The sequence below is a fragment of the Pinus tabuliformis genome, chromosome 8, assembly GCF_031772625.1.
Source record: "Pinus tabuliformis cultivar Carrire ecotype Pingquan chromosome 8, CPIR1, whole genome shotgun sequence".
Lineage (NCBI taxonomy): Eukaryota > Viridiplantae > Streptophyta > Pinopsida > Pinales > Pinaceae > Pinus > Pinus tabuliformis.
The window spans coordinates 748628394-748646252 of record NC_142294.1 but is presented as its reverse complement, the minus strand read 5'-3'; the positions used below and the strand labels follow the sequence as shown (position 1 = coordinate 748646252).

Genomic DNA, 17859 nt, shown 5'->3' with positions numbered 1-17859 from the left:
TTTTGTTCAAGGGAAGTAAGCCTGAGTCGGCCTCTCTGCGGTGTCTCTTGACCTATTTTTCAGTCGGCCATCCCTGGTTGTCAGTGTCTTATCTATCATCACATCAATTATATTGGTCCTTTACTCGTGCCAGTTTGAGAAGGTCTCCATTGACTTCTTGCTGGCAGGTCTTGTCCTTATCGATGATGACATCTTGCTCTGAGGACAGGCCTAGAGCCGCACCCTAGCCCTATTTTCATTATTGATAGGTCACCTTGTGCTCAGCATCGATCAGTATCATGGGTCTTTGACTGAGTGGTTTCCCTTGTGTTCGACATCAGCTTTCATTATCACACATTGGGATTCGTGCAGTGCCTTGGTTTCCATTTGACCCTATTGGTGGATTCCTCGCCTCTGTGTCAGCTTTCATTATTGGTTGGTTCAGAGGGTTTCTATCGTGTGCTAGCTACATCTTGTGTACGCTAGAAATGTGCTTTGGTCGGGTTACTACATCTTTTTCGTCTGATTCCTTCCATATTATTGGCCTACGGGTTATGCTCATGCTATATTAATGAAGGATGCCTTAATGCCTTCCTTCTAGCGGATCTTTCCCTATCGACTATGACTCACTTCTCTGGGGCAAAGGTCTAGAGTCCATTTGGCAATACCTTGGGGTTTGCAATCATCAGTGGCAGATCCTTTGCTATCGACAGTGGGAAACCATCCTCATCTCCTGATTGATAGATTCTTATAGGTGTTCGAATTTAGCTCATTTATTTGCACTTGTTAGATTGTACTGGGTACCTGGACTCTCATTATCATTATCGGTGAGTAGTCTCGCGTTTGTTAACGATATACATCAGTGACCGGTAATCAAACGATTTCTCACATGGTCGACTTTAGATCATTTATTCCCATTGTGTAAAAATGTACCACGGCGGTCGGTGAAGACCTCGGGTTGCATCAACATTCTTTGGTTCACTTGTCAGTTGCTCCTGTTGCTGCTAGTTGACACCATTCCACATTATATGTTGCAGTCCTTCACAACGACATCTTATATGCTGGCATCCGAGTTGCGATGTAGTACCATCTTATTCCATCATGTTCATTTGGTACTATTGGGATCAGTTTTTGACATCAGTGATCAGCTCCATCTTTCAGCTTCATTGATCATCTTCTTATATGTGATATTCAGACATGTACTTGTTCGATCGTGATCAGATGATCCATTATGTACTTTCAGTTCCTTATACTTGTATACACAGTGGATCTGCTTGTACTTGATGTGCGGACATGCTTTACTTTCTCTGAGCATGGGTATGCCCGCCTCAGACAGTTGTTTCTTTCTGATCTTCTTTTGCTGGCTTGGCAGGCTGAAATCTAGTGAAGTCCTTCCCGGTTTTTGACAAGTTTCCTTTCTGTATACTTAATACATTTCGGTCATCATGTTCCCCTTCTGACCTCATATATTAGGGGGCATTTGTTATAGCTCCAAATACCACCTTATGTATTTGTGATGCTTGGTTTATGGCCTAGGGCAACCCCTCCTTCCAGACTTGGTCCAAATATTCAAAAAATAGTGTTTTACTCCCTGTACGCAATTTTGCCCTGTATTAAACGTGTGTACATGCGGGTCAGTCTATACCCAACTCGCGTATATGTCTTAAAAAACTTTAAAAAATTAAATTTTCTTAATTGTGGGCGAAGATCATGGGTTTTACCTGTTGGTTACCTATTAGTGCCCATGGCCCAACTGTTCCCAACTGTTTCCCAACTAAAAAACTACTTTGGGAGAAGTATAAAAAGACTTCAATGGGAAGGCCTTAAGGAGGAGAGAAAATAGAGAATTACTCTGCTGAGATTATCCCCTGATCAAGTCTGAAGATCCCTGTGCTTCAAGCACTTCCCCAAGTTCAGGAAACCCTTGTTTCCTTGAGAGTTGATATCCTTTCACTTGTGGGAGATATCCTTGTGTTGGTTATGGAAGGAGCCTTTTGAAGACCGGGACTGGACGGACCTGGAGGACGGTTCTGCTTGGAGCTGGAAGAGGAAGACTTAGGTGAACTCTTTCTATGTTTTGATTATAGTTATCTGCAATAAAAGAAACAATGTCTTGTTCCCGATATCGACTTTGTTCATGCAACTGATGTTATTGTTATGGTTTATGTATGAATGATTATTTCAATATATAACTAACCATCTATTTATATGCTATAAAGTTGATTTCACTATAATGATTTATCTATATGTTGTTGTGTGCCTTTGAATTGGTTGTTTTACAGGTTCAAAGATCGTGAGGAGTTGTAGAGGGTTTGAACCCTAGCTAGAACTACCCGAACGAAGGACCCCTAGGTATGTACATCCTCGCATAGTTTGCTCATTTAAGCATTTTACCTGAGTTATTTGCTTGTTCCTTATTGTGGATTACTCCTGCTCTGCTAGGGTTCTGACCCAAAGCCCTAGGGGACTTTATCCCTTAACAGCTCTCTCTGGAAGAAACAATAAGAATATGCTTGTATTACAAACATAAAATAGGTGATCGTTTCTATTTGAATAACATCCTAAATTTTGGGAGCTCCCATGTTTCATATTGAAGGCATTTATCAAAAGGAAAGTCAATGTAATCACCCATTTTTTTCCAGGTCTTTCCTCTGCTCAACCTTATACTTTTATATTTTTATTTATTTTTTAACAGACCGAGGAAAGGGTTTGGGGAAAGGCCATTCTAAGAGGCACAAGAAGGTACTAAGAGATAAAATTCAAGGTATTACCAAGCCTTCCATCAGGCATCTCACCATAAGGGGAGGCGTGAAGCGCACTAGTGGTATGATCTATGAAGAGACCAGAGGCGTCCTCAAGATATTCTTGAAAAACGTGATCAAGGATGTTGTCACTTGCATTGAGTATGCCCGCAAAAATACAGTGATTGCCATGGATTTCATATATTCGGTGAAGATTTAGGTTAGGACACTATATGGCTTTGGCGGTTGAGGAGTTCTGTTGTTTGAATTTCACCATTTTACTCTATTTTTTTCACAGGAAAATGTTGCCTCCACATGTAATAAATGGATTCCCCCGTTGAGAAATTTGTTCTCTTCGCCTAACAAATGCAAAGAAAAATAATCACTGTGTTCACTCTTAGAACTCTGAAAGTTTGTCTCCCGTGAAACAAAAATTGCATTAATTTTGTTCAGACAGGGATCCATATGCAATTCACGAACTGAAAGCTTCTTTATCTTAGACATGAACAAAATAACTTTCGGCTGAATATTGGAGAGCTCTTGCTTCACAACTTCCACCTTTTTAGGATGCAAAGGTAGAATTATAATGATGTTGGGAATCCAACACCCATATTATGAGCCCACAATCCTTCCGTGTATTGTGCTTGATTTTTTTGTTTTCAACATACAAGGTATAGTCTTAGTGACAGTGCTTGTTGTTGCTCAAATCTAATCACAATAGCGTATCAATGACCGGTTAGCGAGTGTTGAGAAATGAGAATGAAAAGATTATGAATTTTGCTAAATTTCAGTTTACGATTGTTGCTCCATGAAGCCAGATACCCGGAAATCAATGGTTGTTATAAATCCAGTGGGGATATAGTAAATCTATGTAAAAAAAGTCATCTTACAGAAAGCCCGAGTGTTGATTTTGGTGATGATGTGGATGCTTTCACATATGTTTTTTTTTTACATGGGCGCATTAAGGAAAAGGCGCTCCTAAAAGTAAAATCCATCCATGTCCATGCCCATGGTCACACCATTCAAACTGGATTTAAATTCCCTGATACATTTATGGATAATACCCTAGTAACTATGTATGCCAAGTGCAACAATATGGTTAAAGTATCATCAATGCAGGGTTATAAAACTTTGTATTGTTTATAAAATAATACAGTCAAAATTTGTAGAAGAAAATGATAGTGCTCTCTTTTATGTAATATTCTTATTTTTCTTATGTTTATTATCAGTGTTTCTTCTATGGTAGAAATCTAATAGGCGGGTTAATGGTAGTTTTGGTGGGCCTTAGGGTCAAGATTTTGAATCTGGGCTCTGATACCATATGTGAGGACCTAACCTAGGCCTTCTAACTAGACCAAATTTATCATTTAATCTAAACACAATAAGAAGGACAATAACCTATTTATAGCTCAACATTTATTAGATGATAATATACAAGTAATTTTTTTTACAACATATAAAAAAGCAAGAAATTTCATTGCAGTCATTTACATAAGTAATCAACAAAGGGAAGAATACATGTATCAGTGGCTTGGTTGGGATGCTCCTGACTCTATTGAGATGCTCATGTTGGGCTACCCGAAATAATTTACCTCCCAGCCAACTAGGAATGATTTCCTAGCCTAGGAAACCTCCACAGGTTCCCTAGCCCTCCGAGCCCAAGTCCAACCAGTTATAGCATGTCCAAGGTAAAACCAACACTCTCCAATAGATCCAAGTTTGAGGTCTCATTTTTTTCTCTCCATTCGCTCCCTTCTCCTTCTCCACATTCCTCCCCCAAATAAAATCCTCCAATTCCAAAACAAAGACTAAGGACCTCCCCCTTCTCTTCTCATACTCCACCCCTTTATGTGTCTTCCTGTCATCCACCTCAACCATCTATCGTCAATGCCATGAATACCACCCCCCCACCCCCATCCTTTTAATTTAATGATATTGACTTTCCTTTCCATATCTTATCCCAAAATAAATTGAGAAGACAACTTGGGAATGGAAATATTAATATTTAATTCAAAAATAAATTGAACAAGATGACTTGGAAAACCTTGGGAATTGAAATATTGATATTTAAATTAGCAATAGATTGGATAAGACCATATCTTATCCAAGAGTAAATTTGAGAAGACACCTTGGGAGTTGAATAATAACAAATAATAAAAGTAATATCAGTAAAATAAAATTACAAATTCACAAGTGTAGGTATATACCAATATTACTTAATAATTATAAGTCAATATTTTCAAGTTAATTAAACACTATTCAAAACTAACATGATAGGATCAAGTAGAGCATTAGAGGTGATTTGTAAAAATACCATGAGCGGACAAGAAGCAACAAACTTGTTCTTTGGACAAGTCTGGGTGCACTTTGGGATACCAAATAGCACCATTCTAGACAGGGATACAATATTTCTTAGTGCATTCTAGACTACTTTGTGGGATATGATGGACACAAAGCTGAAGAGATCTACAACATTCCATCCACAAACAGATAGGCAAATAGAAGTAGTCAACAAGACGTTTGTGTGACTTTTGAGGGGATATAACCAGAAGCATTTGAAGATCTAAGATGAAAATATGGTATATATAAAATATTTTACAACAGAGCAATCCACACTTCTACAGGAAAGTCTCATTTGAGACTTGTTTTGGATATTTTCCACCTTAACATTTGGATATTGCATATGGGCAACAAGGAGGAGCGAGGGAAGATCTTACATGAGATGCTTTGAGGGTTGAAAAAATTATATATAAGATTAGGTAGACCCACCAACAGGTAAAAGGCACACTGCAGAAGTTGCAAGAGAAGTATAAGGTTGGGCATGATTAGCACAAAACAAAGAAAACGTTCAAGGTGGGAGACAGGGTATGGCTACATTTGAACAAAGAAAGGTTGCAGGGGCTTGGTAAGAAAATAAAGGCTCTGAGGTATGGTCCTTTTGAGATATTGAAAAAGGTGGGTGATAATGCCTATCAACTCATTTTACCATCATATGTGCACATTTATTTAGTTGTGAATGTAGAGAATTTCAAACTCTATGAACCTTCCATATGTTAAGAAATCCAGGGCATAGTAATTTAGGTGATTTTACTTTGAATGATAACTATTTGTGAATACTTTTTAATTCTTTAGATTAGGTTCTTCTTTGACTTAGATTATTATAGTGTTCTTCTTCATCAAACAACTAACAAAACATAAACAATAATGAGACAAGAGACATAAGATGTAGGCGATCAACTAGGGCCCAAACCTCTCCAACTTTAGAGGAAAACCCAAACAAATTCTTCTTCTTTTAGAATCTTCAAGTGACGAATTCCAAGACCAAATACCTGTGACTTACTAACCACTCCAAGTCCAAGTCACAAGGCTTCTAAGATCAACTTTTTCTTTCTTGAGTCAACACTAGTCAAACTGCTTGCTTTCCTTTGGATCTCGACTACCCTTCAAATTTTTGGCCTTTTGAATCAGACTTGCAACTCTCAGCTTCTTCAGTAACCCTAGGTGTAGCATGTGTGAGGGATCTTGACCAATTTTTGTACCCTTGTTCCCTTCGCTTGGATGGAGACTTCTTCTACTTCAATTCAACTTCTATTCTTGACTTGTTCTCTTCCTTAATTCGGCCTCCTAAGATGACTGTGACAATCTCAGCTTCTTCTGCAGTGGATGATACCACTCCTCCTCTTACATGTGAGAGATATTGGCCTTAAAATAGACACAAAACAATTTGGCTTCTTGTTCTTCCTTCCTCGCTTGGAGAGAGGCTCTTCTTATGTGATTCTCGCACTTCCTCTTCAAATTCAAATGCTTTATCGAATGGTGTGGTAATTGAGGCCAAGCTCTTTCTATATATAGTGAAATGCTCCTTGAAATAGGCCGAATTGTGCAAAGGAGTAGGTATACATGCCTTTCTAGAAAGGTCTCCAGCACCTTTGGAAGGCCGACTTGAACAAATGTTTGTGACAAGGTCTTGCAGGGTTAATGACTCAAACAACTTCTCATTTTACAATGTGTAACATGCTGAAATGGGTCTTAATTTCTTGACATTGGGTCACTAAACTTTATGACTTGATTACCGAACCTAATAGCTCACAATGGGAGCTTCAACTAAAAATAAAATTCCTTGAGCATGAAACCCATGCCTCAATCCTTGCAGAATAATTATATTTTTCTTCTCTTTATCAATTACATAAAATCATGATTACACATGTCATTATGAAGACCAAACCGAGTTGCATATTTCAACACTCCCTCTTAACTAGGGAGGTATTCATAATCCATACAAGGTACTTGGACATTCTCAATCTAAAGAATTATCATAAGAAGAGTCAGATTGGTAATCCATCTATATAGCATCATATCATCCAACATTGTCACAGAGCAAGGCCTTGACTAACAACTCTATCTCTCCACAAGATCAGAGCATGATGTTGGCGAGACCAATGATTTAAAGAGACCCTCATCATTGTCTCTCTCGGAACGTACCCCACCCGAGTTCTCTCAAAGTATATTTCATCATGAATATTCTTATCTTGGATTCCCAATCCTTAAAGAATATCAGTCCTCTACGACTACTCTTATCTTGGATGCCCTAACTCATCCTAAAAGAGTATCAAATGCCAGATATTTACCCAATCCTCCATTTTGTCTTCCCAAGTTAAGACAAGAATGATGTGTCTATCTCTCCCTCTCAATTTAGGGAGGACATACCCATTCCACTAAATAAATGTACCCATTCCTATAAAAGGAATGTACCCAACCTCCCTCTTAATCAGGGACTTGACCAAGCTCCCTTTTTACCAGGGACTTGCTTCCACCAGCTTTCTTGGTGGAGATCATGGGATAAACAATTTCTTGTAGAACTCCTTTCTTTAATGTCATGAATTTCTTCTTTATCATAGAGTTTACATCTTGTGGGACCTCTTCGTAGGGCATATACCATCCATCACTTTCATCCATGAGTCGTGTTAGTCATGTCATCATTCATTTCATTGAAAAGTGATTCATTAGTCCATATCTCGCCTTCCTTCATGCCTTGCTGCCATCTTCAGGTCATGTTTTCTTAAGGACCTTTCATCCTGCCACATGAGCATTTGTTCTATAAGACTTCCATAGTTCTTCCCTTATCATCCCTACATACGCCCATCCATATATTGTAAAAAAATAAGAGATGATCATTAAGTCAAAATTACCTTTGTGATGGTCTTTCACCATGACATCTTCCTGTTTGCATCAACATCCTGCATACATATTGACACATATCCAAAAGATATATACTATCAAGGGTCTCTCTTTTTTTCTAGACTTCATCAGGGTCTTCATATCTTTCATGGAGATATCATAGTCAAATCTTTTAGTCCTTGCATGTTGATTTCCTTTTCCATAGTTGCATATTCATGATCTCTTCCTTTCTTTATTCACACATTTCCTTTCCAGGAACTTCCAATCAGTGTTCCTCCAATTTTTGTCAACCACCTCATATTTCATATGATGACATATTATGTTGATTTCATCTAGTCAATATGTGAACCAGGCCTTTCTGCATCCTTCCTAAAGAGGATATCCTTTCATTTGAACATGCTCTTGAGGTAGAGCTTTCTTTCATAATATATGTAACCATAGGACATGACTTAATTTTATCAACTACAAGCATACCCACCTCATTTTCCTTTAGGACAACTAGACTTCCTTCAACGACTTCCTTGATTGAAGGAACTTAAATCCCTTGAACCGTTTTACTTCTTTTTACATCATACCATCATCCCATGAATTCCTACAAGTTGAAATTCTTGATGAAACACTTTCTTCTTTTTAATCCATGAATCTTTCAATGAAGACTCCAACAGAGGATCTTGAGTATCCTCATCCAACAAATGTTTCCTTTTGGTTGATGTATGATGAGATTTGTACTAGATGATTTTTTCTTCTTCTCATAAGTACCACTTATGCTTCTAAGAACTATATCCTTTTATAAGTGACTTCCATAGACTTCTGTTTCAGCTATCTTTCATGCTTCTCTATGATGATGTCATGAGCTCTTGTTTTCAATTCTTCTATGATGCCATGATGCATCTGATCATGCTCCCTAGTGACTCATGATAACCATCTATTACAACAAAAAACTTGAAAAGAACTAGATGAGGAAGACTATCTCAATCATAGTAGAGATCTTTTACTTCCTTTTTCTTGGATTTCTTCTTTTCAACTTCCTCTACTTCTTCGGTGATATGGGCTTCTTCTCTTCCCCTCTTGTTATTGACCTTCTTGAGCTTAGGACAATCTCTCTTTTAATGCCCATATTATTGACATCCATAGGATTGAACCTTCGCCGTATTCTTCTTCTTTTTATCACCACACTTTCCTTTTCTTTTTTTCATTGTGGCATATGCTTGATTTTTCTCATTTGATCCTACATTAGTTTTTTCTTTTAGCCTGGTATTTTCAATCTTGCATAGTGACCATAGATCCTTTAATGGCGTAGCTTCCTTTTTCCCATAAATGTTTGATGTTTAGTTACCCCATTTCTTTGGTAGTGCATTTAGTACTACGATAGTCATCTCCTTGTCAGACATTATTTCTCCCATATCTTGAAGTTGGTCCCTTATTTCAAATATCCTCATAAAGTATGAGGCTATTCCTTATTCTTTTGATATCCTTAGCTTTTAGAGTTCTTGTCTTAACGAGACTACTTCACCTGCATTGCTTACAGAAAAGAACTCTACCAGTTTGTCATATATTTCTTTTGAAGTTTCAAGTTTAGATACATAGGGAATGAGGGGATCCTTGATGGATTCTATGAGAATCCTTTGAGCCCTTACTTCCCCTTTCATATATGTTGCAAGTGCTTGAGCATCCTCTTTTGGAGGTTTGGTGATTGAGCCCCTAACATGTTCCATGACCTCATTTTCTACGAGATTCACATATGTCCTTTTCTTCCATGCAAGAAAATTTGAAGCCCCGACCAACTTGTTGCTTTCCTTGCAAAAAGACATTTTAACAGTTCATATGTAGACATAAATATACTTACCTGTGAAGATGCTTCTTCAACTTGCTGTCTCCTTGAATTTGATCATGATATAGATAACAAAAAACTTCTCCTTGATGGAGATAATTTTCTTCAAGAGTGATCCTTTGCTCCAATGAGGGGAAGATCACTTTAGAACTTTTGATGATGATGACAACGTCCTTTATCTTGCTTCTCTTGGATGAGTATACTTCAAGTTACTTTGATTTGTAGATCTCTTCAACTCGAGTAGAGGTAGGATCTTTGTGGTCCTTTTTTTTCTTTAATGGTGACTTAAGTGAGGATCCCAAGACTTGTTCAGGTGTAGACTTCATCTTCGATCTACGGTTTTGACACTTCCTTGTAGATCTTGACTTCAAAATGCTTTTAGGATGAGAAGATCTTCTAAATCTACTTTGATGCCCTTTCTAGAATTTCGATCCTTGAATGTTTGAGTGTCCCTTGTTGAATTGCCCTTCCTTGATTTTGTCACCTTAGCTTTGAGTCATTACTAGTCCATTGGGAGGCCGAGTTGAACAAATGCTTGTGATAAGGTCTTGGAGGGTTAATGACTCAAACAACTTCTCTTTTTACAATGTGTAACATGCCCAAATTGGTCTTCATTTCTTGACATTGACTCACTATACTTTATGACTTAATGACCAAACCTAATAGGACACAATGGGAGCTTCAACTGAAAGTAAAATTCCTTGAGCATGAAACCCATGACTCAAGCATTACAAACCAATTATATTTTTCTTCTTTTCATCAATTAGATAAAATCACGATTACACATATCATTATGAAGGCCAAACCTAGTTACATATTTCAACACCGTACTAGATCAGGAAGAGGAAAATGTCCTACCTTTTGTGGAGGATTTGGCACCAGATGCTCAGGCAAAGTTGACAAGAGTTATAGTTTTACAGAAGAGGTCCAAAACTACAAGATAGGGGTAACATGACCTTTGGAAGATTGGGTTGAAGGGACAACTTCCAGGCAAAGCTAAATGGTATACCGGAGAGAAGGTGGAGGAAAAAATTCCTCACCTCATTTAGTAAAATATTTTGGGGACCAAAAGCCTCCCAAAATGGGGAGTTGTGATATGTATTGGATAATTATATTATTTGTCATCCATCTCTATGCATTCAAAGTGGAAAAAGTGGAGGAATCAACTAATGGGACCATTTTTACTGGTAGGACCTAGTTTGGCGAAACAAGGTTTGAAACCTCCTGGGAGCATTTTGAGGCATCAAATGATGTTTTTTGGCAGTAAAAATTTTCATGCTATTCTACACACAAAGATATTTCCAATGACGCAAGAAGCATGTCAATCATACTATGTATGAAAAAGTTATGCCACTCAAAAGTTGACCTTCCTGTTTTCACACCTGTAGTTCGGGAGGATGCCACGTCAACCCCCATTATTCATGGAAAAGGGGCTAGCCATGTGTTTTTGATGTAAAATACTCTAGAAGAGTTGTTGTAGTCGAACTTAACCACTAGTAGGCTATCAGGCTGTGTTATAACCGAGGCACTAGGAGGAAGAGACATTCCATTATTTCGAGAGAATTTTGTTCCATAGTTGAGAAAAATAGCTAGGGGAGATAGGAGGTAGAGCACACAGAGAGGATCTGTGCACTGTAGCATCCCACAGGCCACGTATATTACTTCTTTGTACTTGCAGCCTTATTTTTCAGACAAAGAAAGAGAGCGAATCAACTTCACCTTCCAGTTGGATTTTCTTCGAAAAGGGTTTCCCAGAGCATATTCTGTGTCTTATGTGTGTGTGTGTGAGCTTATGTTGCCGTTCTCTAATTTTCTACATAATTTCCATTCGCACGCATGCACTAATTACAATTAAATTTACAAATCTAGAAGTTTAATAAAAGTGTAATAGTGTAAAATTTCAGAATTTAAATATATTATTATCAGATCCGTTGTGATGAACTGTCTAGTGGAATATCCACAACAATTTACGGATAAAAAGTAGATATGTTAATATATGAACATCATACTAATAAAAAAATGTTTGTTATAGTGATGCATGTTTAATATTCAAAAAGAAAGAAATTATAATTTTAGAGACTCTCTAAAACACTAGTAATATGATTTTTTTGAAAACCGTGAAAATATTAAAACAAACCAGTGTAGTTGGAGTCCATTGATAGTTAATATTGGATTAAATTGAATCTTAGTTTCTTACAATCTTTAAGGGTGTTGAGGCTATTGCTTACTGCTGTTTTATTTGGATTCATTGTAAATTGGGTAACCTTAACGACCTCATCACGACTAACCTCCACTGTGATTCTTGCAAGCTCGGTCATGTTTGCCCGCAAATATCTTGTACATGGCCGAAAAGCTGACATACAAAGGTCGTGATCGGAAGTTGAGTTGTAGACCTTGTAGACAAGATCTGAGGATCGAATCTGATTAGGGCCAAATTCCTCACCATGGGTAAATTAAATACACACATAAATTAAACTAATGAGAAAAACAATGGAACATTTACAACCATAAAGGCTTTCTTCCTTCTTTGTTTCTTTGCCTCATGACTTGATGTAGGAGGTGAAGCAACAATATCCTTGTATCCTTTATAAGCATTCATCTCTTTGTCGATATCTAGACACATATTGGACTCAAAATTCTTGGGTTCTTGGTTTTGCTCCATACCTTTAAAAGATGAGATTAAAAGAAATGTAAGAAGAGAGACACATTGTGAAAGTCAAATTGGAACAATGGGTTGGTGGACATAACAATTTCTTGGTACAAGGAAATAGAAAGCACGATCAAAGGTGTGCTGTGAAAAGCATATGAGCTCATAACTGCAGGGTTATCAGTGGCAATAATGTCACTGCGTTAGTAATCTTTCTTAATATATCCCACACACAATAGAAATATAGTAGTTTAACGAGGCGACAATTTTGCCTGGAAAATAGTGAAAATTCAAGCAAGATTTTGACCAAAATCTGATATAAATTTTGGGAAATCTGCATTACAATAGTTAAGATTTAGGATTTTGGGTGCCCTAGGGGTTTTTATCGCGTTGAATCAATTTCCACCATAAAAAAAAACAATTTAAACATTTCTATAGTTGGATTTTTTTTGAAAAAAATAGTCGGATTCCAACCAAAAATGACTTTCTGAGCAAAATTGCGGCCTCGGTAGACAACGTCAAAATAAAGTAATATAACATAGAAATGCAAACAAGATTCAATACTTTCCACTCCAAAATGTAATCGTTGCTATTTTGATCCACTGGCTTTCTGTTCATGAGATCCACTGGCTTTCTGTTCACGAGGTAGAGCTCTATTTGGGAAAATCGAGTAACAGAGTGGAGCATGGCGTGCACGTGTTGGATATATGATTACGCAGTGTAGTTAATCAAAATTAAAATAAATAACATAAAATAATATTAAAAGATCAAAATTAAAATAATATTAAAAATAGTAAAATTCAATTTCTAATGTTAAACTATGGACATTTTGTAAATTTATTTTTAGTGAAATGTAAATAATAACAATCAAATAAAAAACTGAATGCTTAATATATGTATAAATTATTCTTAAAAAACAATATATGTATAAATTATTCTTAATTATTCTTAATTAAATAATGGCTATTATCTTGTCCTAACTAATCGGTTAAATCTAGCCGTTGTCAACATAGCCGTTACTTGAATATAGCCGTTGGAGGTTCTGCTCTATCTATTTAACACGCAAAGGCCTGATCTGTTCATTCAACTTGTCCTGACGATGAACACTATCTATTTAACATGCAAAGGCATTCAACTTGTCCTGACGATGAACACTATCTATTTAACATGCAAAGCCCTGATCTGTTCATTCAACTTGTCCTGACGATGAACCACACTGGTTGGTTCGAAACGCATCGACAAATGAAATATCATGTGATTTACGCTAAAAAATCTCTCATAAAAAATAAAGACATAAATATTTTTATCACAAAAGTAAAACAACTAATAAAATACTGTATTGTTGAATGCACTAAAAATTAAGAGATATGATTAATTTATTGTTTATTTTTTTATTATATATATTTATGTGTTTTATTTTTATTAATATATATAATTTTTATAATTAAATTTATTAAAATATGTTTTTAATATAATAACAAGTTCTACATAGTAGCTAGTACATGTGCTTAACTTAAATATAACTTAATTAAACAAAAAAATAACAAAGACAAAGATTTCATCACAAAAATAAAACAACTAATAAAATATTGTATTGTTGAATGCCATCACAAAAAATTAAGAAATATGATTAACTAATATTGTTTATATTGTTTATAGTAACATACACATATCTATGTGTGTGTATTATTTTTATTAATATACATAATTATTTATAATTCATTTATTAAAATATGTTTTTAATATAATAATATATCATTTTAAATTGAAAATATTGTGAAAAATTATAATTCAGGAAAATAGAAATAATAGACAAAAGAAAAAGAAAAAATTAAATAATTAAATAAAAAAGAAATAAAACTAAAAATTAATAACTAATAAAAATGAAAATTACTAAACAACCTATAATAAAACCTCAACTGATCACTTTACAAATAAATAAATTTAAATAATAATAAAAAATAATTAAACTATTAACATTAAAAATTAACAAAAAAGAAAAAAAACATAAACACAGTTTTGGCAAGCAAACCCTACACTACAAATATTTTTTTGGGGATATCATGCTGAATAGCGTTCTTTTTTTTTTCAGAGGAAAAAAACTAGATATATTATATGAGAAATATAAAGTAGCTGTGATACATCCTCAGATTTCAGATTAGCGTTCCTGCATTCTAAATTTTTACAAAATTCAAAATACCTGTGATCTACATAGAGAAACATATATTTATGAAGCTAATCTACAACTATCTGATTCCAAAATTTCTATATATGGGAACTGTCTTGCAGATAGAGAATTAAAAATCTGGTAAAACAAAATCACTGATCTGATAAGTAGTATCATCTGATACTATCTCAAGATGCCAGTATCCAGGAGCGGAAGATAGACCCATTTTGGAGAGGGAGTCAGCTGTAGAGTTCTTATCCCTGTAGATGTGATGAATAGAGCATTGCTCCATGCTGCTCCAATAGAAGTTGATTCTGTCACGCCATCCGGACAGATGCTGAGCCAGAATGACATTTTTCCTGTTAACCGAATCTATCAGTAGCTTAGAATCACCATAGATGGCCACCTGCGGTATGCCAAGGAATATACAAAATTTTAAAAGACCTGTGAGAGCCATGGCTTCTGCCAAATTGTTGGAACCCTGTCCACCATGCCAGAAGGAAGAAAAATGTGATTTTTCAGATATCTTGATGTGGAATCCACATCCACATTGACCCCTTTGAGCAGGCCCGTCAAAAAATGCTGTATGTTGTGAATGAACAGTAGGAGAAGACCTGGCTGAGGGATTTCAATTGTTCCTTGTTTTCTTCAGTGGGAGCGATTCCAAATATACAGAAATTGAGTCAAATGATTTAGCAAATGAAAATTTTGAGTGGTTGAAGATACAGGAGTTCCGCCATTTCCATATAATCCACATGGATAAGATACAAATTCTACGCCATAGGATATTTCGCTTACTGCATTCTAAGAACCATCCCTGGATCGAAACATTCATATCTAACTTGAATCCATAAACTCTTTCTAACTCCTTCCATATGAGATTTGATTGCTTGCATTTCAGAAATAAATGTAAATTTGAATCCTCATCTTCTCTGCATAAAGAACAAAAGTTAGGTCCGACCCATCCCCGCTTCATTAAGTTCTCCCATGTCAGGTTTCGATTGTGAAAAGCGAGCCATGAGAAGAGGATCATCTTCATAGGGCAGCCATCTTTCCAGAAGATAGGAGGAAAAATTGGAGATCCAGAAGAATTCTGTTTTATCAGCTTCAGGTAAATACCTTTGACTGATATTTTCTCTGCCTCCATAGGGATATTCCAGGTTAAGAAATCAGAGTCTCTTGTCCTGAAGAGTCCGCCGATCTGAAGCCTCATCTTAACGCTAATCCATTGCTGTGCAAGCTCTTGGGGAATGTGTAATTCTTCTGGATCTTTCCATCGAGGTATTGGGCCGAGCCAATCTGCTATCAGCCTGTCCCAATAAAATATACCATTTCTATGGAAGTGATGAAGAAGTGACTCCTGTATTTCAATATTCTCAGCTCCGCAAATGAATTGGTCTCTGCCTATAATGATCTTATTTCCTGATTGAAAGCGCCAAATCAGGTGCTGCAAGCAGAGTGCCTCTATCCTTCGGAAACTACGCCATATGGGGGATCCATTAACTGTTCCAATAGAGCCTCTACGATACCAGTATTGAAAATTCTTATTTGCAAGATATTTCGATTTTATCAAATGACACCACGGCCCATCACCTTGTATAGCTCTCCAGAAGGACTTGCACAGGAGGGCTCTACCAAAGTTCCTCAAATCTGATAGACCCCAGCCTCCCATCGACTTAGGTAGGGAGATTCCAGCCAGTTTTATAAGATGAATTTTATGCTTATCGGCATGACCCCCCCAAATGAAATTTGCTGAAAGACTGTTCATCTTGTTAATAATACTCACCGGAAGATGGAAGAGGTGCGCCCAATAAACAGAGAGTTGATTAAGAATGGATTGTACCAAAATAATTCTCCCGGCCAAAGAAAGGCAACGGTACTCCCATCCAGAGATTTTCCTGTAGAATCTGTCCACTAGCCAGCCCCAATCGGTTCTCTTATAGCCAATCGCTTTGATTCGGAACCCCAAATATTTAATGCCACTGCTGAAGTGATGAGCTTTTATACCAAACAGATCTGTTAGCCATATAACATCTTCCGTCCTGAGATCCGAATGGTATATAGCAGATTTATCTTGGTTCACCTGTAGTCCCGTAGCCCTTTGAAATTTATCCAATATCATGTGAAAACGCATCCAAGTTGACCTGCAAAACATGGCGAATAATAATATGTCGTCTACAAATAAGTTATGGGACACAGATATATCCCTGCAAATTTTTAGTGGCTGCCATGCTTTCTCTTTAACAGCCTTCTGAATATGTAAACTGAGAGAGTCGATGGCCAATATAAATAATAAAGGGGAGAGTGAACATCCTTGGCGCAGTCCTCTCTCTGCACTGAAAAAAGGAGTAGGAGTACCGTTTATAATAATAGCATAATCCACAGGATCGACACAATTCATAATCCAGGTGATCATATTGCTCCTCAACCCGATTCTTGCCAATAAACATCTGATATATCCCCAGTCTAATGAATCGTATGCTTTTTTCAGGTCTACTTTAAGAAGGACCGCTTCTTTTTTCTTTGAGTGAATTGAGTATAGGGCCTCCTGAGTAACAGCTACAACGTCATGGATGCTTCTTCCTTTAAGAAAACCATACTGATCTTTTGATATAAATTCTGATAATACACCTTTCATTCTTTCGGATATGATCTTTGACATGATTTTGAAGCTGGTGTTACATAATGAAATTGGCCGATAGTCATTAAAAGATTGAGCTTCCTTTTTTTTTTTATGAGGGTTATATAAGTGGAACACAATTGCCTGCTGATAATTCCTTTTTGTCTGATCTCCTCCAACATCTCTAATAGATCCTTCTTGATTTGTTCATAGAAGTGAATAAAAAATTCTATAGACCATCCGTCTGGTCCGGGGCTCTTGTCCCGGCTGAAGGATTTCATTGTCGCCAATAATTCTTCCTCTGATATAGGCTGGAATAGCTGGTCATTCTCATCGTCATTAAACATCACCGGGTAAACATCAATACCCCATAATATATCCTGAAAGCTTCTATGTTCCTTCCTTTGATATTGATTTCTGAAATGAGATATGGCTTCCTTTGCAATGTCTTCTTGGAAGTCAAGAAGTACTCCATTCTCAGCCTTAATTTTCCTCGAATAGCATTCTTGTCCACCCCACGTATTTGCAGAGAATAACTCTTATGTTTTCACCTCAAGAGTGGTATGTTTTCTATTTCTGCATTTAAAATCAAGAGTTGCCATTTGCTTTGCAAGAACCCTTGTTTCTTTGAATGAATGAATCGATGTAACTATTTTTTTTTTTATTTTTTGGTAACTCACTTATCATTAATTATTT

General features: G+C 36.5%; 1 protein-coding gene across 1 annotated transcript; it reads right to left on the bottom strand.

Annotated features, from left to right (window-relative positions):
* Positions 1 to 14673: 14673 nt before the first annotated feature.
* LOC149237755 (uncharacterized) lies at positions 14674 to 17181 on the bottom strand. Its single transcript, XM_089369385.1, has 2 exons — positions 15342 to 17181; positions 14674 to 15125 (listed from the first exon to the last, which is right to left on the bottom strand). The coding sequence occupies exons 1-2, from the start codon at positions 17179 to 17181 to the stop codon at positions 14674 to 14676; spliced, it is 2292 nt and encodes a 763-aa protein (XP_089225511.1).
* Between the last annotated feature and the right edge of the window lie 678 nt (positions 17182 to 17859).